General features: G+C 40.7%; 1 protein-coding gene and 1 long non-coding RNA gene across 3 annotated transcripts in view; one reads left to right on the top strand and one right to left on the bottom strand.

Annotated features, from left to right (window-relative positions):
* Nucleotides 1-354: 354 nt before the first annotated feature.
* LOC132659733 (uncharacterized) lies at nt 355-23,008 on the bottom strand. Its single transcript, XR_009600479.1, has 2 exons — nt 21,538-23,008; nt 355-1,680 (listed from the first exon to the last, which is right to left on the bottom strand). It is a non-coding gene; the product is annotated as an uncharacterized LOC132659733 (long non-coding RNA).
* An 80-nt stretch (nt 23,009-23,088) lies between these two features.
* The window catches only part of NAMPT (nicotinamide phosphoribosyltransferase), a 42,841-nt gene continuing 41,142 nt past the window's right edge, over nt 23,089-24,787 (top strand). Inside the window, exon 1 of one of the 2 annotated variants that reach the window (XM_004007842.5) lies at nt 23,089-23,253. In XM_004007842.5, coding sequence (XP_004007891.1) covers nt 23,197-23,253 — 57 coding nt within the window. In that variant the 5' untranslated portion in view covers nt 23,089-23,196. Of the gene's footprint in view, nt 23,575-24,787 lie in introns of both variants that reach the window. The other variant, XM_060415009.1, reaches the window with a different exon arrangement.

Raw genomic sequence — 24,787 nt, 5'->3', positions numbered from 1 at the left:
TTACAAGTTACATTTGTGAATCTCATTTTATTTCTGTTGGATATAAATATTCTGTTTATTTCTGTTATGATTTATTTCTGTGAATCATAAGTCTGCAATACCATATGATATTTATCTTTACCTGACTTACTTCACTTAGTATGATGATCTCCAGATCCATCCATGTTGCTGCAAATGGCATTATTTCATTCTTTTTAATGACTGAGTAGTATTTTATTGTATATATGTACTATATCTTCTTTATCTGTTCAGACCACAAGAAACTATATGACAATCTAATTTCCTCAACAAGCAAGTTGAAAGGAAAAAATATGTAAAAGTAAAACAAGATTAAAACAGACTGAAAATTTATCAGACAATTGTAACATGTGGATTTTATTTGTTACTTTTATTTTTAATTTTTTGTTGGAGTACAGTTGATTAACAATATTGTCTTAGTTTCAGGTGTACAGCAAAGTGATTGAGTTATACATGTGTTCTTTTTCAAATTCTTTTCCCTTTTAGGTTATTACAGAATATTGAGCAGAGTTCCCCGTGCTCTACAGTAGGTTCTTGTTGATTATCTATTTTAAATATAGAAATGTCAGTCCCAAACTCCCAATTTATCTCTTCTCTGCCTCCTTTTCCTTTGGGAACCATAAGCTTGTTTTCCAAGTCTGTGAATCATAAGTCTGCAGTATCACATGATATTTGTCTTTGTCTGACTTACTTCACTTAGTATGATGATCTCCATGTCCATCCATATGTTGCTGCAAATGGCATTATTTTGTTCTTTTTAATGGCTGAATAGTATTTTATTGTATATGACATATATACATATGTACTACGTCTTCTTTATCCATTGGTCTATCAATGGACACTTAGGTTGCTTCTATGTGTTGACTATTGCGGTTTGTTTGTTTGTTTTTTACTGTGCTGGGTCTTCTTTGCTGTGTTTGGGCCTTCTCTAGTTGTGGTGTGTGGTCTTCTTATTATGGTGGCTTCTCTTGTTGTAGAGCATGGGCTCATGGGAGCACAAGCTTCAGTAACTGTGGTACACTGGCTTAGTTGCCTCCCAGCATGTGGGATCTTCCCAGACCAGGGATCAAACCCACGTCTCCTGCATTGCCACGTGGATTCTTAACCACTGGACAACCAGGGAAGCCCTGTCTTGACTATTGTAAACAGCACTTCAGTGAATACAGAAGTATGTGTATCCTTCTAAACCATCGTTTTCTCTGGATATATGCCCAGAAGTGGGGTTGCTGAATCGTATGGTAGCTCTCTTTTAAAGAACCTCCATACTGTTCTCCATAGCAGTTGTACTAATTTACATACCCACAATCAGTGTAGGAGGGTTCCCTTTTCTCCGCTCCCTCTTCTGCATTCAGTATCTGTAGACTTTTTGATGATGGCCATTCTAGGTGGTGTGAGGTGATATCTCATTATAGTTTTGATTTGCATTTCTCTAAAAATTAGCAATGTTGAGCATCATTTCAGGTGCCTTTGGCCCTTTATATTTTGGAGAAATGTCTATTTAGGTCTTCTGCCCATTTTTTGATTGGGTTGTTTATTATTTTGATACTGAGCTGTTTGAGCTGTTTGTAGATTTTAGAGACAAATCCCTGTTGGTCACCTTGTTTGAGAATATTTTCTCCCATTCTGTGGATTGTCTTTTCATTTTGTTTTTGGTTTCCTGTGCTGTGCAAAAAAAAAAAAAATGTTGAGTTTAATTAGGTCCTATTTGTTTATTTTTGTTTTTATTTTCATTACTCTAGGAGACAGATCAATAAAGATATTGTTGCAATATTTCAAAGAATGTTCTTCATATGTTTTCGTCTATGAGTTTTACAGTTCAGATTTTACATTCAAGTCTTTAAACTAGTTTGAGTTTATCTTTATGTATGGTGTGAAAGGGGAGAAGGCAATGGCACCCCACTCCAGTACTCTTTTGCCTGGAAAATCCTATCTATGGTCAGAGGAACCTGTTAGGCTGCAGTTCATGGGGTCGCTAAGAGTCAGACACAACTGAGTAACTTCTCTTTCACTTTTCACTTTTGTGCATTGGAGAAGGAAATGGCAACCCACTTGTGTTCTTGCCTGGAGAATCCCAGGGATGGGGGAGCCTGGTGACCCCTGCCTGTGGGGTCGCACAAAGTCAGACACGACTGACGCTACTTAGCAGCAGCAGCAGCAGCATGGTGTTAAAGAATATTCTAATCTCGTTCTTTTACGTATAGCTGTCCAGTTTTCCCAGCATCATTTATTGAAGAGACTGTCTTTTCTCCATTTAGTCTTATCAAAGGATCGTTGTAGATTAACTGACCATAGTTGGGTGGGTTTGTTTCTTGTTTTTGTATCCTGCTCCATTAATCTGTATTTCTTTTTTGTGCCAGTAGTATACTGTTTTGATGACTGCAGTTTTGTAGTATAGATGTGGACCTTTTTTGTGATTAAAACAGACAAACTGTAAAATGTGATATGAGACAATTGGAAATATGAGCACTGATTTAATTATATTAAGGAATGTATTCAAATGTCAAGGCATTGTTGTTATTCAAAGAATAATGTTCCTTGGAATATTCAGAGAATATATTCAAAGAATTATTGTTATATTTTGTTTGATTAAGGTACTGTGGTATGTTTTCATAAAGAATTTTTAATCTCTTAGCAATTCATATTGGAATATTTATACACGAAATCATGTAGCATCTAGAATTTACTTTGAAATAATATTTAAAATTCAAACATACTTCATTTTTTGCCCTCTACTTTATTGAAATTCACAAAACCTTTTACAAATCGAAGATTTGTGACAACTCTGTGTTGTTAAATGATTAGCAATTACGTATTTTTAAATTAAGGTACATACCTTTTTTTATGTAGAATGCTACTGCACACTTGAGGAACTACTATATAGTGTGAATGTAACTTTTATATGTATTGGAAAACCAAAATATTCATATGACTTACCTTATTGCTGTGGTCTGGAATGGAACCTACAGTATCCCTGAAGTATGCTATACTAGATTTAACAAGATTGACCCTCAGTTGACAATTGTTCAAGTTGGGTGATGGGAGCATCGTTTCATTATGTCATCCTCTCTACTTTTTTATGTTTGAATTTCCCCATAATACAAAAGTTGTTTTTTAAAAAAACCAACAATGAAAATGCACCAGGCCAAGTCCTTTCACAGAAGAATTCTAACAAGAAACTATCATGTTTTATAAATTTTCTAGAACATCAGAAAAGATGCAAAGCTTCTGAACTCCTTCTTGGAGACAAATATAACTCTAATATAAGAAGCAGAGAAGGATATAGTATTAAAAAATAAAACTCTAGGCTAATACCATTCCTGAACATACAGGTGAAAGTCACGTATAGTGAAAGAACAGACATGTATAAGAGTGGCAAGTTGAATATGGCGATGTATTAAAGAATAATGCAGCATGAGCAAGGTAGGGTTTATTCTAGGTAAACATGGTCAGTTCAACATTGAGAAATCACTCTGCGTAATTTATAGCACTGAAAGATTAAAGGAGAAAATAATATTTTAGAAAAGTCAATGCTCATTCATGTTAAAAAAAAAAACAAGTTTATAGCAAACCAGAACATAAAAATCAACTTACACTTTTTACCCTAGATACTTCTGAATTCTATAAATGTTTAAGATAACTTATGTGTTCAATACTTGTTTGATTTTTAAAAGTTTGTCATGTACAAAAGTTGCATGATCAAATTTACGACATAATTTTACAGCTCTCCACTTTTATATTTCTAGCAACATAGCCTCTGTTGCAAGACCAAAAATAATATGAACTTCAATTAGATAAATAAGTATGATCTGCATAAATTTATTTCCTATTTTATTTTTAACACACATCCATATACTAATTGGAATTCAAGGACCATGGGACATGTATGCCCTCCCAGATTATGTAAGTCATCATATTTCAGTAGATTCACACACATCATTAATTAGTTTGAATGATTTCATTGAGAAGAACCTTGTGAATTCTTAGTAGTAAATATAATGGTTCTGGCACACAGCTTTAAAGTCATTCTTAAAACTAAAATGTTGTTGGCACATGAAGGACTACACTTCAATAACCAGAATGTGGAAGTAGAATATGGAAAAAGTCATCTTCTGAAAGTGAAAATAGAATGTTATCACAGCACAATAGCTGAAGAGACAGCTTACAAATGTGCTGTTGGTAGAATTGGAAAATGACCAGTCTCTGTGTCAGGAAGACATGGTTCAAATGCCACTAATGTAAAATGAAACTGTTCCTTCTCTCCAACTGCATTGTAGCTTGCCTGGCACATTGAAATGGTACCCGTGGAATTTGTCACTGTTTTCTGATTCTCTCCAAAAGGAGACTGTGTTGATTCTAGAAAACCAAATGCTCTAATCTGGATTAAAAATATCCACAGAATTAAGAAAGCTACTGACCCAAACTTAGATGATTTAATGGAGACATCTTTTGAGAGCTTCTAACACTCTGTGTCCTATTCTGTATCAATATTATAAATATGTAAACTGGTTTTCAGAGGGAGCCTACTGTACAGATAACAGGATCCCATTGTCAAGTCAGGTTTATTTCATATGGCACTTTATTAAATTTTGCCTTGAGGAGACCAAGCTATTGTTTGTCAGTTTAGTTAGTGTTTCACAGTCCTATGTGGGTTGATCATCTTTGAGCAACATGGTGGTACTATTTCTGGACCAGCTCTAGTGTTAACACCATGGAGATACCTGTAAGCTCTTTCTCACATGAAGAAAATAATAGCTTCTCTTTTGCCTCTCTTCTAATTTGCAATAGATATATATTCTCAAAATAAAAAAATAATATTTGAGTGTATAGATCACAATAAACTGGAAAATTCTGAAAGAGATGGGAATATCAGACCACCTGACCTGCGTCTTGAGAAATCTGTATGCAGGTCAGGAAGCAACAGTTAGAACTGGACATGGGAAAACAGACTGGTTCCAAATAGGAAAAGGAGTACATCAATGCTGTATGGAGAAGGCAATGGCACCCCACTCCAGTACTCTTGCCTGGAAAATCCCATGGATGGAGGAGCCTGGTGGGCTACAGTCCATGGGGTCGCTAAGAGTTGGACATGACGGAGTGACTTCACTTTCACTTTTCACTTTCAGGCATTGGAGAAGGAAATGGCAACCCACTCCAGTGTTCTTGCCTTGAGAATCCCAGGGACGGGGGAGACTAGTGGGCTGCCATCTATGGGGTCACACAGAGTCAGACACGACTGAAGTGACTTAGCAGCAGCAGCAGCAAGGCTATATATCGTCATCCTGTGTATTTAACTTATATGTAGAGTATATCATGAGAAACAGTGGACTGGAGGAAGCACAAGCTAGAATCAAGATTGGTGGGAGAAATATCAATAACCTCAGATATGCAGATGACACCACCCTTATGGCAGAAAGTGAAGAAAAACTAAAGAGCCTCTTGATGAACGTGAAAGAGGAGAGTCAAAAAGTTGGCTTAAAGCTCAACATTCAGAAAACTAAGATCATGGCATCCGGTCCCATCACTTCATGGCAAATAGATGGGGAAACGGTGGAAATAGTGGCAGACTTTATTTTTCTGGGCTCCAAAATCACTGCAGATGGTGACTGCAGCCATGAAATTAAAAGACGCTTACTCCTTGGAAGAAAAGTTATGACCAACCTAGACAGCATATTGAAAAGCAGAGACATTACTTTGCCAACAAAGGTCCGTCTAGTCAAGGCTATGGTTTTTCCAGTGGTGATGTATGGATCGAGAGTTGGACTATAAAGAAAGCTGAGAGCCAAAGAATTGATGCTTTCGGACTGTGGTGTTGGAGAAGACTCTTGAGAGTACGTTGGACTGCAAGGAGATCCAACCAGTCCCTTCTGAAGGAAATCGGTACTGGGTGTTCATTGGAAGGACTGATGTTGAAGCTGAAACTCCAATACTTTGGCCACCTAATGCAAAGAACTGACTCATTGGAAAAGACCCTGATGCTGGGAAAGATTGAAGGCAGAAGGAGAAGGGGATGATAGAGGGTGAGATGGTTGGATGGTATCACTGACTCAGTGGACATGAGTTTGAGTCAACTCCAGGAGTTGGTAATGAACAGGGAGGCCTGGCATGCTATAGTCCATGGGGTTGCAAAGAGTTAGACACGACTGAGCAACTGAACTGAACTGAACTGAATATTTATTTAGTGTTTGGCCATTTTCTCAAAATGCATTTTATTTCTTTGTGTATCCCAATAAATGGACAACACCAAAAGGAAAAAATTATAAAAGACAACTTTGTAAGAATGGAAAGAAATTGTTCCATTTGAAAAAATGATTTGTCTATTCCCAATGGTTTTATTTGCGTAGATTTCATCCCAAGTTATCCTGTGACTGTAGAAACAGAGGATCAGAACTCACTCTGAGGACAGGAAACCAGACAGGATGAAGCTAGGGAAACTGAAAGCTACAAAGACTGGTCTGAAACAAATGGCCAGGAAATCTCAGAAACAAAACTGAAGAGTGGATAGCAACACTTTTTTTTCTGATTATGGAAGCATTTGGGGACCAGGTATCCTTGCAGGCATCAGGACACAGGAAGGAGAAATCCAGATACTAGTCAAAATTCAGTATCAAGAAGGTCATCTCATAAATGTCTGTGTGTGCTAGTTGCTCAGTTGTGTCCAACTCTTTGCAACCCTATGGACTATAGCCCACCAGACTCCTCTGTCCATGGGATTTTCCAGGCAGGAATACTGGAATGGGTTGCCATTCCCTTCTCCAGGGGATCTTCCTGACCCAGGGATCAAACCCAGATCTCCTGCATTGCAGACAGATTCTTTACCGTCTGAGCTACCAGGGAAGCCCCATAATTGTATAATCTCAAGCTTAAACTGCCCAAATTGAACTCATTTGATACCCCAAAACTCTTTTTCTGAAGTTGTCCACAATTCATTAATGGAACCACCCAACAGTGAAAGCCAAAGTCTAAGAATCATTGCTGATCCTACTCTTCTCCATATAACCCTTAAGAATCTCCTCCTCTCTTACACACACATCTTATGTCTCGACAAGGCCTGCTAACTATTTCCAGATATCTCCGATCTGCCCATTTCTTTCTCTTTCCACTCCTGTCATCTTAGTCCAAGCTATTAATACTCCCACCTCTCACATGGACCACAGTAGTTGTTTAGCTGGGTTCCCCACTTACTCTCTTACCCCTTTCAGTCTATTCTGCATACAGCAACCATACAATGCCAAGTTGATGAGCGGAGTTAAAAAAGCCAATTGAGACCATAGGATCAAAGCCTCATGTCAAGGATGACAAAGCAAATAGACAGAATGTGAATTCCTGAACCATTACCTAATTACCTTATTCTCAAAGAAAGAAGTAAACTTAAATATTATTTAGGCCATTGTATTTTTGTTTGTTTGCTTCTTGTTATAGTCAACTAAGCTGACTGCATCCTAATACAAATTTTATGTGAAATAATGTACTTGAACATAGGACACGGTTTTAAGAGAGGTCATGTCTGCCCAGTGTTTCTCTGTCTTCCATGGTGGCCTCTGTAGATGGGGTACCATCAGCCCACAGAGGACTGTAGCCTATGTATCCTGGGTTCTAAGAACAGCAGGTAAGCAGTGATTCACGGTGAGATATTAGAAGAGCAAGGCCAAAGTACAGTTTCTGAAGGGACATGAAATATACTTCAGAAGGAGGGGAAAATAGTTCTTTGGTTTCCCCCTAACATTTTTTTCCCCTAGTGGGCAGATATTCTATCATATAATTCTCTGTAAGCCCAATAAGATCTTGAGTACAGTTATGAAATGTTAAATGTATGCTCAAGAAATATTAATGAAATTGAATAAAAGCCTTTCTAAGATGCAGACAAACCTTTGAGCCCAGGCTGAGCTTGGCCTCCCTCTTTGTCAGTGAAAATTATGAGTATTTAACTCAATTATAATTCCTATATTTAATATTAAACCTCTAGGCAAAAGGTATTGATCTTTTTATATAGCAGCTAGAATAGTACAAGAAATGCAGTGCTTAATAAATGTTTTGGAATGATAGCACTAACAATTTATTGAGCAGAAGCTCTTAATTTTTTAAAGTCTGGGCTTTAATGCACTAAAAAGCATCTAGATGGTACCTGAAAACTATTATTGACAATATAAGAGTCAATACTGTGTTAGATTCCAAATAATGATGCAGTGAGCAGGTAAGGTAAGATTATAATTGGAGAGTAGATGAATAAATGTAGATGAGAGAAGTCATTGTGTAGTGATTACTCCTCACAGATATTAATGATCACTATGGAAAAGAGTTGGAGAAGGCAATGGCACCCCACTCCAGGATTCTTGCCTGACAAATCCCATGGACTGAAGAGCCTGGTAGGCAGCAGTCCATGGGGTCGCTAAGAGTCAAACATGACTGAGCGACTTCACTTTCACTTTTCACTTTCATGCATTGGAGAAGGAAATGGCAACCTACTCCAGTGTTCTTGCCTGGAGAATCCCAGGGATGGGGGAGCCTGATGGGCTGCTGTCTATCGGATCACACAGAGTCAGACACAACTGAAGTGACTTAGCAGCTTAGCAGCATGGAAAAGAGTATAAACATTTTTGCTGTGCTGTGCTCGGTTTTGTCCCACTCTTTCCAACCCCATGGACTGTAGCCTCTGCCAGGCTCCTCTGTCCATGGAATTCTCCAGGCAAGAATATTAGAGTGGGTTGCCATTTCCTACTCCAGGGATCTTCCTGAACCAGGGATCAAACCTGCATCTCTTAAGCCTCCTACATTAGCAGATGGATTCTGTACCACTGTGCCACTTTTGCTACCCCACAATTTTTATGAGACTGCAAAGGAAGTAAACACGGACTTTTTTTTGCTTTAAAGTAGCAAAGTTAGGGAAGGTGGGGGAAGGATGGGAGGAAGGGCGGCAGAAACAGGACTTTAACCTGCATATCCTGATCAGGTCGATTCTGAGTACCAGGAACGCAACTAGGAATTCTTTTTACTTAAGATCGCCTCGAGCTATTGGAAGAAATTATGAAGAGAACTTTGGGAATGATAAACTACCTGGAATGGTGACATTATTACCCCCTAGTAAGAAAAGAGACAGAAGAGGCCAAGTCTAGACACAAATTCCTTCATGTAGACAGAGAATGAATTCTCTCCGATACAGGAGGCCCCTGAGGTACCTGATATGAAGATTATTATCTTCACCCATGCAACGGTCATATTTTAAAAAATTTATTGGGATGTAGTTGATATATGATGTTGTGTTAGGTTCAGGTGTACAGCAGAGTGATTCAGTTATACATATAAATACATGTATCCATTCTGTTTTTAATTCTTTTCTCATATAGGTTATCCCAGAGTACTGAGTAGGGTTTCCTGTGTTACGGAGTCTTTGTTGCTTATCTTATACACAGTAGTGTGTGTATGTTAACACCAAGCTCCTGATTTATTCCTCCCCCACTACATTTCCCCTTTGGTAACTATAAGTTTGTTTTTGATACCTGTAAATCTGTTTCTGCTTTGTAAATAAGTTCATTTGTACCATTTTTAAAATTAGATTTCACATATGAGTGATATCATATGATATTCGTCTTTCTCTTTCTGACTCATTTCACTTAGTATGATAATCTCCAGGTCCATCCATTTGCTACAAATGGCATTATTTCTTTCTTATTATGGCTGAGTAATATACTATTGTATATGTGTACCACATCTTCTTCAGTCATCTGTTGATGGACAGTTAACGTTGCTTCCCTTTCTGGGCTATTGTGAACAGTGCTATAATGAACATTGGGGTGCACATATCTTTTCTATTATGGTTTTCTCCAGAAAGCAACAGTTAGAACTGGACATGGAACAACAGACTAGTTCCAAACAGGAAAAGGAGTACATCAAGGCTGTATATTGTCACCCTGCTTATTTAACTTATATGCAGATTACATCATGAGAAATGCTGGGCTGGATGAAGCACAAGCTGGAATAAAGATTGCCAGGAGAAATATCAATAACCTCAGATAATATCAATAATATCATACACAGATGACACCACCCTTATGGCAGAAAGTGAAGAAGAACTAAAGAGTCTCTTGGTGAAAGTGAAAGAGGAGAGAGAAAGAGTTGGCTTAAAGCTCAACATTCAGAAAACTAAGATCATGACATCCGGTCCCATCTTCATGGCATATAGATGGGGAAACAGTGGAAACAGTGGCAGATTTTATTTTTCTGGGCTCCAAAATCACTGCAGATGGTGACTGCAGCCATGAAATTAAAAGACGCTTACTCCTTAGAAGGAAAGTTATGACCAACCTAGACAGCATATCAAAAGCAGAGACATTACTTTGCCAACAAAGGTCCATCTAGTCAAGGCTATTGTTTTTCCAGTAGTCATGTATGGATGTGAGAGTTGGGTTATAAAGAAAGCTGAGAGCCAAAGAATTGATGCTTTCGGACTGTGGTGTTGGAGAAGGCTCTTGAGAGTCCCTTGGACTGCAAGGAGATCCAACCAGTCCATTCTGAAGGAGATTGGTACTGGGTGTTCTTTGGAAGGACTGATGTTGAAGCTGAAACTCCAATACTTTGGCCACCTAATGCAAAGAACTGACTCATTGGAAAAGACCCTGATGCTGGGAAAGATTGAAGGCGGGAGGAGAAGGGGATGACAGAGGATGAGATGGTTGGATGGCATCACTGACTCAATGGACATGAGTTTGAGTAAACTCCAGCAGTTGGCAATGGACAGGGAAGCCTGGCATGCTGCAATCCATGGGGTCGCGAAGTCGGACACAACTGAGTGACTGAACTGAACTTTCTCCAGATATATGCCCAGGAGTGGGATTGCTGGATCATATGATAGTTCCATTTCTAACCCCCTTCTTCCTTGATGGTGGAGCTTTCTTCCTATTCCAGAAACTGAATATGCCAACATTCTTACCTTTGTATTCTCCCTTGCAGCTAGAGCCTGGGGATATATACAACTTTGGCCAGTAGGGCCCACGAAAAGTCTTTTGGAGGTTTCTGAGAAAGGTTTTCTCATCTAACAAGAGAGAGGTGCACACGAAACAAAACCCCACTTTCTCATCTTCCTTCTGCATGTTTTTGGGTGAGGTCATGATTCTTAGAGCTGTGGCAATCATCACATGACTTGTGTGACACAAACACTTCTTTAATTGCATTGAGGATAACAGGGAGGGGGAGAAAAAGCTAGGAATCTCTATATTTTTGAGTTACTGAACCCACTCTAAAAAAAAACCTACCCCAAGACTTTCTGTTGCAGATGAAATTAAACCCCTATTTCTTAAGCCACCTTTAAAGCAATTGTGTCACTCCTGCAACCAAAAGTACCGTATCTGAGAAAAGTGAGGGGAGTTATTTTTATTAAAACAGGATGGTACCATGCCAGCATCTTCTAGGTAAACCCTTGGAAAGTTGTTCCAAGTATCTAAGATGAGAGGATGATGAAAGCCAGAATTCTTTTTAAAGGCATATTACAAGTTGTAATCATTAGTGGACAATAGCCTAACCCCATACTACCATTTATGGAGGTACAAAGCCATCACATGAGCACAACTGCACGACATGTGGCTGCAGAAGGATAACAAGCAGGCTGGAAGAGGCCACTATTCACCAGAGTAAAGAGTAGAGAGAATGACCCCCAAATCCAAGAGTGATCAGCGCATTGAAATGAGTCTCTTAGAAACCTTGGGAAGGGAGGAGCTGGGATAATTTGGAAGGTGAAGAGAAGGCTGTAAATGCTAAACCATTTTGTTTGTTTCTTAAGTTGTTGATTATCCCACAAGGTTGGTGTGACTTGGAAAAACAAAAGGAAATTTAGAACAATGACTTCTTATACAAGTGTCCATTGTATCATAGGTGTGGTTCAGCAGAACAGAACATTTTAAAGTCCTGGCAAGAGCCATGGGCTTTAATTAAATTGGATTACTTTAATTAAATAACATATAGAGACATGCTGCTCAGTTTTCAGAGTAGCACCCCTGTTCATTCTTACTGAGTCTAGATGAATTTGAAGAGCGGATCAATTTCTTTTTATGCAACTGAGAGTACGAAATATCTGTGGGGAATTCAGTCCATACACCCAATTCAGAATTTTAGGTTTTAGAGAAGATCACAATGAAAAATGGGGACAGACTCTTTGGGACTGATATTTGCCCCAGGATTAACATCCTGGACAGTTCGTTTAGTTCTTTAGTTCAAAGAGCCTCTTGATGAAAGTGAAACAGAGTGAAAAAAACTGGCTTAAAATTCAACATTAAAAAAAAACTAAAATCATGGCATCCAGTCCCATCACTTCATGGCAAATAGATGGGGAAATGGTGGAAAGAGTGACAGACTTTATTTTCTTGGGCTCCAAAATACTGCAGATGGTGACTGCAGCCATGAAATTAAAAGACATTTGCTGCTCGGAAGAAAAGGTATGACAAACCTAGATGGTGTATTAAAAACCAGAGATATTACTTTGTCGATAAAGGTCCATCTAGTCAAAGCTATGGTTTTTCCAGTAGTCATGTACAGATGTGAGAGCTGGACCCTAAAGAAAGCTGAGTGCCAAAGAACTGATGCTTTTGAACTGTGGTGTTGAAGAAAACATTTGAGAGTCACTTGGACTGCAAGGAGATCAAATCAGTCAATCCTAAAGGAAATCAGTCTTGAATATTCATTGGAAGGACTGATGCTGAAGCTGAAACTCCAATACTTTGGCCACCTGATGCAAAAAACTAACTCATTGGATAAGACCATGATGCTGGAAAGATTGAAGGCTGGAGGAGAAGGGGACAACAGAGGATGAGATGGTTGGATGGCATCACCAACTCGATGGACTTGAGCAAGCTCTGGGAGTTGGTGATGGACAGGGAAGCCTGGTGTGCTGCAGTCCGCAGGGTCATAAAGAGTCAGACACAACTGAGCAACTGAAGTGAACTAAACATCCTGGACAAAGATGGAGTCCAAAATGTTTCCTAGCCTCTGATTAACTGGTGCTGTAGGTGAATGGAAAATTCACCATTGGGAAAGAAAGAGATAACTAGTCCAGACTCAGATAAACTTTAAGGTAGATAACAGGTGGTTTCTTCCTGTTCCAAGGCAGATGGAACTGTGAAATAATAGATTCGGACTTTCTTTGGAGAAAGCACTCTCACTCTGGTGTCATGGGGAAAAACAAGAGGGATGATGGTTAAATGAAGAAAAGAAACTAAATCTGTTTTTACTGGTGTTACTAGCCAACATTTGTGAAATATAACCATTGGGTCTTACAGTGTATCTGGCCGAGGTGTCAGTGCCACATAGACTAAACAAAGTAGAAAAGGGAGGTGTAGATCTCTTTTTCTGGAAAAGGAAGTTGGTCTTTTTGGTTTAGTTTTAAAATGGAAGGTACTGAATTAGGTTTGCATGCTAATAAGTCAGCAGAAAGGAAGCATTTGAAAGTTTAGAAGAGAGAAAGGGTGATGACCAACAGGAATGGGACCTAAGGAGATGAGGGGGCCAGGGCAGGGTGGTGAGGGGGGAAGGGGTTGGGTCCAGAGCACATGTTAGGGAGATTAACCTGGGGTAGGAGAGACACCTCTTTCCTTGAGCCTGGAGAAAAAAGAAAAGATGTGTGGAAGATTATATCTGTCAGGATCAACCTAGTTATGCTTCAGTAACAGCCTCCAAAATCATCACGGGTTTACAAAGAGAAAATGACTTCTCACTCCCACTACACATCCACAGCCTGTTCACTCTAATTTGGTTCCATGTCACTCACATTTCAGGATTTAGGCTTGTGGCTCAGTGCCTGTCTGGAATCCTGCAGTATTCGTGGCAGAAAGAAAAGAGAGAATGGCAACCAGATCTGAGTTCTTAAAGCTTCTGCAGGGAAGTGGTGCACATCAGCTCAGTCCACATTTCATAGCTAAAAACTCCTTTGGTCATGACTGAATTTAATAGGATGAGAACAAAGAAGAGGGACTTTGAATAAGGGTGAACAGTGCAACAACAAGGGGCTTTGAACATGGGCAAGCGATATAATCTACCACCCCATCCATCCTGCTTTTGTTTGTGATAGCAATAGCTCCATTCAGTCAATAACTATTTATTAAATCCCTGCTATGTGCCTAGCACTACACATGGCTCTGAGAATAGACCTCTAAAATAAAACAGACTTCTCTTAAAAGCTATTATATCATAGGGAGTTCCTACTGACGGCTTGGTTTTTCTTACACAGGGGACTCTATCATCTGCTAAGAGGGAGAGAGTTGTTTGGCGTTAAGGAGTTTGAGGAGAGAGGTAAACATTTCCAAAAATGCTGAGCAAAATGGGAAAGAATGCTGAATGGAGGGAATAAAAGTATTGTCAGGCAGCATCACATTGTCCTGTTCTGGATGATAGACTCATGGTGGTGTGATGTTTCCTATTGGTGCTCAGCAGCCTGAATACTCTAAGGGAAAAAACAGTAAGGTTCTGGGGACCAGCTAGGAAATAAGGGAGCTGGAGATGATGTTGACAGTAGAAGGAATGGGCCTAGGTCTAGATAAGAAGGAAAGTGAAGTCCTTTTGGGTAAATGCTGGGCAACAAAGCCCTAGGAGGAGGAGAAGTGAGTGAACTAGAAAGGCAAGATATACTGACCAGAGGAAACAAGGCTGCAACTTAAGGTTTCACAGGTGGAACAGTTCTTGGTACAGCAAAAGTCCAGGGTGTGGACATTGGGTTGGGGCCAATTGATTTTTTTTTTTTTTAACATTTTAGTGTGACGGCTAAATGGGCCTTTTTTTTTTTTTTTTTGATTGGAGTATAGTTGCTCTACAATGTTGTGTTAGTTTCTGCTGTTCGGCAAAGTGACTCAGCTATGGGGCTGGTTGATCTTTATCCAGGCCTTCATTGTTCCCCAGAAATTGTTCCTGCACTTGAGAGTCATATCCATACGCAGTTTTATCTTGATGTAACAATCCAAAGTTTAATATACTGGGGATAATGAATTAACTACCTATATCGTTTTTTTTCCCCCAACTCCAGAACCCAGTCATTTCATAGCTGCTTTGGAAAAGAACAAAGGAAAATGTGACATTTCCTTTTGAAGTCTTCATACTTCTCCATAGATAACTATGTATACATGCTGTGCTTAGTCGCTCAGTCGTGTCTGACTCTTTGTGACCCCATGGACTATAGCCTGCCAGGCTCATCTGTCCATGGGGATTCTCCAGGCAAGAATACTGGAGTGGGTTGCCATGCCCTCCTCCAGGAGATCTTCCCAATCCAGGGATCAAACCCAGGTCTCCAGCATTGCAGGCCAATCCCTAACCAATTGAGCCACCAGGGAAGCCTAGTGTTTTTATATTCTTATTTAACTTAATCATATTGGAACTGATTCCTTTTCCAGCTTCCTACTCAATAGCAAAAAACTTCTTTTGACATCAAGCTTCTATAAATGTTCAGCAAATTCAGCAACTATCCTTTTTTTAAAAAAAGTTTTTATTGAGTATAACTGATTTACGATGTTGTGTTAGCTTCAGGTGTACAGCAAAGTGAATCAGTTATACGTATATATATATATTCACTCTTTTTTAGATTCTTTCCCCATATAGGTCATTACAGAGTTTTCACTAGAGTTCCCTGTGTTACACAGTAGGCCTTTATTAGTTATCTATTTTATATAATAGTAGTATGACTATGTCCAAACTCCCAATTTATCCCTCCCTCCCTCCTTTTTCCCCAGTTACCATAAGTTTATTTTCTGCATCTGTGACTCTATTGCTGTTTTGTAAATTTCTTTGTACAACTTTTTTTAAGAAACCACATATAAGTGATATCATATGTTATTTGTGTTTGTCTGACTTCCTTCACTCAGTATGATAACATCTAGGTCCATCCATGTTGCTGCAAGTGGCATTATTTCATTCTTTTTTATGACTGAGTAATATTTGATTGTATGTATGACCACATCTTCTTTATCCATTCCTCTGTCCATGGACATTTAGGTTGCTTCCATGTCTTGGCTATTATAAATAGTGCTGCGATGAATATTGAGGTACATGTATCCTTTCAAATTATGGATTTCTCCAGGTATATGCCCAAGATTGAGACTGTTATATGGCAGTTCTTTATGTAGTTTTTTAAGGAATATCCATACTGTTCTCCTCAGCGATTGTACCAATTTACATTCCCACCAACACTGTAGGAGAGTTCCCTTTTCTTCATCCTCTCCAGCATTTATTGTTCATAGATATTTTTGATGATGGCCATTCTGACTGGTATAAGGTGGTACTTTATTGTAATTTTGATTTGCACTTCTCTAATGATTAGTGGTGCTGAGCTTTTTGGCCTTTTTTTTTTTTTAGCATTCATGGGCTTTTTGGCCATCTGTATGCCTTCTTTGGAGAAACATCTACTTAGGTCTTCTGCCCATTTTTTGATTGGGTTGTTTGTTTTTTATATTGAGCTGCATAAGATGCTTGTATATTTTGGAGATTAATCTTCTGTCACTTCATTTATAAATATTTTCTCCCATTCTGTGGGTTGTCTTTTTATTTTATGGTTTCCTTCACTATACAAAACTTTTCAAGTTTAATTAGGTTCCATTTGTTTATTTTTTGTTTTATTTTCATTATTCTAGGAGGTGGATCAAAAGTGATATTGTTGCGATTTACATCAGAGAGTATTCTATTTTTTTCCTCTAGGAGTTTTATAGTGTCCAGTCTTACATTTAGGTCTTTAATCCATTTTGTGTTTATTTTTGTCTATGGTGTTAGAGAACGTTCTGCTTTCATTCTTCTACATGTAGCTGTCCAGTTTCCTCAGCACCACTTATTAAAGAGACTGTTTTTTTCTCCATTGTATATTCTCACTTCCTTTGTCATAGATTAGTTGACCATAGGTGCATGGGTTTATCTCTGACTTTCTCTCCTGTTACACTGATCTATGTTTCTGTTTTTGTGCCAGTACCATAATGTTTTGATTACTATAGCTTTGTAATATAGTCTGAAATCAGGATACCTGATTCCTCCCACTCTGTTTTTCTTTTCAAGATTGCTTTGGCTATTTGGGATCTTTTGTGTTTCCATACAAAGTCTGACTTTTTTTGTCCTAAAAACTATCCTGTCTCTAAGGAGAGCAAAATGGTGCTTATCTCCTAATCCTATAAAGTAAAATGGGAACATGGAAATAGAAACATAAGAAAACAAAATGGGAAAAAGGGAGAGGAAATATTTTAAATGACTTCAAGAAAATCTGTCTTTAGGTTTCTCGAGGTACAATTTATATACAATAAAATTCATCACTTTTATGATTAATTCAATTAATTCATTACAGAATTCAATTAATTCTGACATATGTAAACAGTTATATAATTATTACCACACATGTCATTTCCTTCACCCCAAAAAGTTTCCTCATGCCCCTTTGCAGTTGACTTCCTTTAGCCTCAGGCTCTGACAAGAACTGATCTGCTTTCTTTCACACTAGTTTTGCCTTTCCTAGAGTTTTATATAAATGAAATCATATAGTATGTAGCCTTTCACATTTAACTTCAAGAAAACCTTATAGATGAAAACAGCTGATAGGTTAAGAAAGGCAAGAAAAATAACAAAATAACAAATTTCACCAGTCCAAGTGTCCATTGACTTTAGCCTCATCCTAAGTAATAATTTCTAAGAAACAAATTGAGTTATACTAGTACTATTACTATGTACTAGTTATATTTTGCTAAAACTCCTTAAAAATAAACAAATAATAATTGACATAAAAATGCATATCTGATTACCACTAATATGCACCTGATATTACCATCAGTGATAAACCTTTCTTAGGAAAGTGCTTCATGGAAAGATCTCAACAGTCTAATTCTAACAGTCTTATTCTCTCAGTCACTGATTTTGGCCATTGAGTCTCAAAGTGACCATCAGGAAAATTTATAAGTAGTTATGATATCCAAATTCACATTCATAGTATTATAACATGTACACATTTCCTTACTTTGTCCAGGCAAATAGTTGGTTATGAGAGTGTAGTATAGTCATCACAAGCACACAATAGAACGTATACCAGAACAATTTGTAATGGAAGGTCTATGAACAATCCATGTATGTGTGTTAATTTTTCTTGTACATGTTACACTTACTGTTATCATTTCTATTCTTCTGGACTAAGACTCAGCAGCTTTGTGTGTGTCTTTATGTGATTGTAGCAGATCCAACAAACTGAGCCATTAAAGAGTGCTTTAGGAGTTAAGAGCACTGATAATCAGATTCATGAAAAGCCATGTGTTTCTGTAGATAATGCATTTTCCTTATGAAATTAGAACTCTGAGGTGTCACAAAGGGCTACAGAAATAAGAAAAGGTCCAAGTTTAATTTAAAATTTCATCTTTAACAATTTTTGTGGCTTGTAAGGCTGGAGAAAGTTATGAAGCGTGATGGATAACCATTGTCAGGAGTTCCAGGTGGGTGCGTCCCACACCTACTTCTCCACTGTTACTGAGGTGAACTCAGGTCTGATTAGAATACCTGAGGCAACTTTGAAATACAAAAGTGTGCCAAGGCTGAATGGAGGGGTGTGTGGAAATAGGAATGGTGAAGGAATAACCACCTTGATCAAATGGATGAGTTGCAGGCCTTTTATAACATTCAGAAGGAAATAAACAAGGAGCTGGATGCCCAATTTACCCTGCTTCAACTAGCTATTTGGTAGAAGTAGTAGCTTAATCCTGGGTTTTGAACAAAGTCGGAGGCCCATTTGCATCTTTGTATTTATCATTATTTGTCATGTTGTGGAGACCTATGAGAAACAGTTTTTCAGATCTCCAAAGTTATGACCAACCAAAATAGCATATTAAAAAGCAAGAGACATTACGTTGCCAACAAAGGTCTGTCTAGTCAAGGCTATGATTTTTCCAGTGGTCATGTATGGATGCGAGAGTGGGACTGTGAAGAAAGCTGAGTGCTGAAGAATTGATGCTTTTGAACTGTGGTTTTGGAGAACACTCTTGAGAGTCCCTATCCAACCAGTCCATTCTAAACGAGTTCAGTCCTGGGTATTCTTTGGAAGGACTGATGCTAAAGCTGAAACTCCAATACTTTGGCCACCTCATGCGAAGAATTGACTCATAGGAAAAGACTCTGATGCTGGGAGGGATTGGGGGCAGGAGGAGAAAGGGACGACAGAGGATGAGATGGCTGGATGGCATCACTGACTCGATGGACATGAGTTTGGGTGAACTCCGGGAGTTGGTGATGGACAAGGAGGCCTGGCGTGCTGCAATTCATGGGGTCGCAAAGAGTCGGGCACAACTGAGCGACTGAACTGAACTGAACTGATACTACTTGATTTGATTTAGGTCATACCTGAATGGTCTAGTGGTTTTCCCCACTTTCTTCAATTTAAGTCTGAATTTGACAATAAGGAGTTTATGATCGGAGCCACAGTCAGCTCCCGGTCATGTTTTTGCTGACAGTATAGAGCTTCTCCATCTTTGGCTGCAAGGGATATAATCAATCTGATTTTGGTGTTGACCATCTGGAGATGAAAGAGATGGGAATACCAGAGCACCTGACCTGCCTCTTGAGAAACCTGTATGCAGGTCAGGAAGCAACAGTTAGAACTGGGCAGGGAACAACAGACTGGTTCCAAATAGGAAAAGGGGTATGGCAAGGCTGTATCTTGTCACCCTGCTTATTTAACTTATATGCAGAGAACATCATGAGAAACACTGGGCTGGAGGAAGCACAAGCTGGAATCAAGATTGCCAGGAGAAATATCAATAACCTCAGATATGCAGATGACACCACCCTTATGGCAGAAAGTGAAGAACTAAACAGCCTCTTGATGAAAGTGAAAGAGGAGAGTGAAAAAGTTGGCTTAAAGCTTAGCATTCAGAAAACGAAGATCATGGCATCTGATCCCATCACTTCATGGCAAATAGATGGGGAAACAGTGGAAACAGTGGCAGATTTTATTTCTCTGGGCTCCAAAATCACTGCAGGTGGTGACTGCAGCCATGAAATTAAAAGACGCTTACTCCTTGGAAGGAAAGTTATGACCAACCTGGACAGCATATTGAAAAGCAGAGACATTACTTTGCCAACAAAGGTCCGCCTAGTCAAGGCTATGGTTTTCCAGTAGTCATGTATGGAAAGTTGGATTATAAAGAAAGCTGAGAGCCAAAGAATTGATGCTTTCGGACTGTGGTGTTGGAGAAGACTCTTGAGAGTCCCTTGGACTGTAAGGAGATCCAGCCAGTCCATTCTAAAGGAGATCAGTACTGGGTATTCATTGGAAGGACTGTTGTTGAAGCTGAAGCTCCAATACTTTGGCCACCTGATGTGGAGAGCCGACTCACTGGAAAAGACCCTGATTCTGGGAAAAATTGAGGGCAGGAGAAGTGGATGACAGAGGATAAGATGGTTGGATGGCATCACTGACACAATGGACATGGGTTTGGGTGGACTCCGGGAGTTGGTGATGGACAGGAAGGCTTGGTGTGCTGCGGTTCATGGGGTCGCAAAGAGTCAGACACAACTGAGCGACTGAACTGACTGACTGACTGATGCTACTTGATAAATATACTAAATGCTAGGTATTAAATTGTCTTTCATAGAGGGCCACTTGAAATCTCTACTTTGTATTTGGTGATAATTTCATAGTTCTAAATCCTAATTAACTAAAAATTGGTCCTACTTAACCACGTAGTTACATATTTGTTGTTGTTTAGTCACTAAGTTGTGTCCGACTCTTTGTGACCCCAGGGACTGTAGCCCACCAGATTCTTCTCTCCATGGGATTTCCCAGGCAAGAATATGGACTGGGTTGCCGTTTCCTTCTCCAACGGATCTTTCCAACCCAGGGACTGAACCCACATTTCCTGCATTAGCAGTCTGATACCGCTGATGCCTAATTCTTCCTTAGACAAATGGAGACTTTTCTATTGGTAACATGAAATCATTTTCCTCTTATCCTCTGGAGACTGCTCTGTGTTCAAGTTGCTGCTATGAGTGCAGGCCTTATGACTGTTTCTTCATTTAACAAGCAATGTTAATAGCATATTTACTTGCACTGATATTAAGCCTTTTCACCTTAAAACTGTAAATTCAATTCAAAGACTGAAGCTTAAATTTTATGCTACCATAAACAAAGCCCACTTTGAAATCAGAATTCTATTCCCCCCTTCCTTCCCACCCCCCACCCACCCGTGACACACACACACACACAGAACAATGGTCAGTTATACATCCATGGATTCCAGGAAGCTAAGCAAAAAGCATTTGTCATTTAAGTAAAATAGGTTATAGAAATTTTAAGTGAATGAAGGAAGAAAGGTCCAAATTAAGAGCAAAATGGATCATTTTTCTTCTTTGAATCGTACTCTTTAATATATTAATAACATAATCTCCCCAAATACAATTTTTAGTATTTTAATTTAATATTAATTTAGTTTTGAAAGTAATTTTCCCTAGTAAACATAAGTTAGGTCAACCAAAAAGAGCCTCGTTTGTTTTAAACCTTGTTGTTGAAATAATTCTAAATGCATTAGTATTATTCATTACCTTGGTGAGTGCCTAGGGATATCTCACCACGTCTGTAATCTTTGCCTTTACTGAATCCCCTACAGATGGAGGCGATTGTCAGCAATCTGTACTAACTCCGAGACATAGCCTGGACTGAAGTTGCTTTTAATTGAAGAGGCCTCAGTGTTCGGACCGGAGAAGGCAATGACAACCCACTCCAGAACTCTTGCCTGGAAAATCCCATGGACGGTGGAGCCTGGTGGGCTGACGTCTATGGGGTCGCACAGAGACGGACACGACTGAAGCGACTTAGCAGCAGCAGCAGTGTTCAGACGACGAATCTCTCAATTCACAGCCTCCACCCCTACCGTCCATAAAATAAGACTTCCACTAACTTGAATGACAATTGCGAAGTTCATGTACCAGTTTTCATTAAGTTGGTTTTCCCCTGGTAACTTGTGTCTTGTAAAACCTAAATCTTAAAAACAACTATTTATCATAGGGACAAAGGAAATCAGTTCTACGTAAAAATGCAACCACGTATGAGAACTAAGCAAGTAGATGGTCCACGTTTGGCTGAAGTCATCCGACGTCGTTTCATTTGCTTTTGTATTTCCAAGTTACCAACCCGTTTCCCAAGATTGAGCGATTACAGCGATGACACAAGTCAGTCTCGCACCCTGTCAAAGACTGTTTGACAGTCTTTGGCCCGTTGCCAATTACTCCTCGGCAAACTAGATTCAACTGGGTCTTGTCCTCTGATTATCTGTCAGGACTGAATTCAACACCTGAATTTGGGCGCAGGCTATTTTCTCAGGAAAAGTCAAAACATCCTCAAAGGATCAAAGAGCTCAGTCACAGAGGTGGAGGAAAGTGGAGTCGATGAGTCTGGTTAAGCAAACCCCTCAGCCTTTATTCCTCAGCGCAGCTCTTCAGATTTTAAAGACGGTTAGGAGGACCAGGAGAGACACGAGGGATGAAGGCAAAAGGCTCGATCCTGAATCTGAGCCAGAGACAAAGGTGAGGAACTGCGCGAGGGAGACGGGGAGACGGCCAGAGGGAGGCTCAGCCCCCAGCCAGTGGCGTGACTTCAGGAGGACTCAGAAAATGGGCCAGGACTGGGTAAAGATAGGAAGGTGCCAGCGGGGCGGGCGAGCAGGCTAATCGCAGGAGTGGCGAGGCTGGGAACGCCCCCCTCCCGGCTCCGCCCCCACCCCACCCCGCAGCATAGGGCCGGGAAATGAAAGCCAAGCGGGCGCATGGGTCACCGGCCGGGGCGGCCCCTTAGCCTCCGGTTTCCCGGGGTGGGCGTCTCCGAGAAAGGCGCGTGCCTCACGTCCTTCCCACCCCGCCCCCTGCAATCTGCGCACGCGCGGCCTCACCCCGCCCCTCGCGTCCTCAGCGGAGCGATGGGACGGGGGCGGGCAGCCGGGGTGAGGAGGCCGCCGGGAGTCCCTAGATTGCCAGCGCGCTCCGCCTCCGCCGCCGCTCCACCGCCGCCGCTTCCCTCGCCGCGTCACGGCTCCCGGGACCGCCCTCCTCTGGCCCCTCCTACTCGCTCCCTTTCTCCCTCCTCTTACCCTCCCCCTCAGACCGATCGGTGACTTAAGCAACGGAGCGCGGTGAAGCCCATTTTTCTCCTTCCTCGCAGCCGCGCCGGGCAGTCCGCGGCGCGCGGCCCCCACACTCCCGCCCGAGATGAATGCTGCGGCAGAAGCCGAGTTCAATATCCTCCTGGCCACCGACTCGTACAAGGTAAAGGCTCAGGGAGGAAGAGGGTGCGTCGGGGACCAGCGCGAGGCTGCGGGGCGGGGGCGGCCGGGCTGGGGTCGTGGCGCTGGGGAAGTCCCGAGGGAAGGCGCGGCGGCGGGCGGGATGGGGCAGGTGAGGCTGGAGCCGCAGTTGGGGAGGAGGCTGATGGAGCAGGGATGGAGGGATGGACGGCAGGAGGCGGGGCCTGGGGGGTGCGTGGTGGGGCGGTGCGGCGAGGGGTTGAGGCGGGCCCGAACCGGTTCCCCGCACTCGCCGCCCGGGGCTCCGGGCAGCTCAGCGGGCCGACGGCCGGGGCGTCACTGGGTGAGCTCACGCCTTCCCCAGGAGTGCGGCCTTTTGGCCCTGGGCCCGTCAGGGCCGGCCTTGGTTAGGGCTTGCCTGAGGAGAGCAGGTCAGTTAGGTAACGGCCCCTGGGATTCCGCCGTGGAAAGAGGGAGTCAGGTTTGAAAAGGGTTTCCCCCGTGGAGCTGAGTCAAGCAAGCTCACCCCTTAGTCGGCAGATGTGTCCCTCCTCGAGGAAGGGGTGGGCGAGGTCTAGTAGGGCTGCCGGAGCAGCCAGCCACATTCCTCTGCCGGTGGCCCGGGTGCGGAGGACCCTCATCTGTCTGTTCCGGGGAGCCCTGCTCGATTCCCCCGTCCCGCTCCATTGGGCTCGGTTTCAAACTCCTTTGCCTCTGGTGATCACTCACACTCCTCATCCCCTGTTGCAAAGGCCGATCTGCCTTTATTCCCTTAGAACCACTTTGTGATTTCTGTGAAAAGGAAAGTGAAACACAAGAAGTTTAAAAAAAACTGTAGTTAACCTAGAGAACTTGTTGAGAGGACACAGCGTTCTGTTACTATGGCTATTGGACGCTTGCACGTCTAGGTGTCCCGATCATTTTATTTGAAACTCATACATTAATAAAGGGAAGAGTGATTAAAGGGAAATTTGGGAAATATCCCCTCCCTCAGTTTCCAAATTACATGAAGTAAACTGGATTATACTTTGCTAACAAGCTTTGTTATCCAGGACACCTAAAAAATGACATGTCAGACTGAAAACTCCACTTTCACAAAATAAGTTTCAGTTTTTACTTGAGCAGCATGGTAGTTTGAAGTATAGCGATTAAAGCATAATGTTTTCAGATTTTTTGTTGTTGTTGCTTTTAGTTTTTTCTCTTAAATATTCCAGTAAAGTATTTTGGAGAATCCCATTTTACTTAAGTTCTCTGTTGAACTTTTTTTCCTAGCTGGTTTAAGATTCTACTTTTGATAATTAAGATGGGTTGTTATTTAAAGTAGAGCCAAGTTTCTTTAAGGAGTGGTCTTTTAAATGGAACTTTAAAATGGAAATCTGCACAGTTGCAAGGAGATCATAGCACTATCAAGGATGGTTTACTTGTGCTTCTATTGTGGTTACTTAGTTCATGGTGTTTTGAGTGTTTTTAATGGTGATTTTAGAATGGTCTCATTCACAGTTTTCTAAAACTTTATCCCCGTAACCAAATCTTTAAAATAATTTTCAAGTTTTTTA

Source organism: Ovis aries, chromosome 4, assembly GCF_016772045.2.
Source record: "Ovis aries strain OAR_USU_Benz2616 breed Rambouillet chromosome 4, ARS-UI_Ramb_v3.0, whole genome shotgun sequence".
NCBI lineage: Eukaryota > Metazoa > Chordata > Mammalia > Artiodactyla > Bovidae > Ovis > Ovis aries.
Note: the sequence above shows the minus strand (reverse complement) of the source record. Positions and strands in the feature narration are given on the sequence as shown.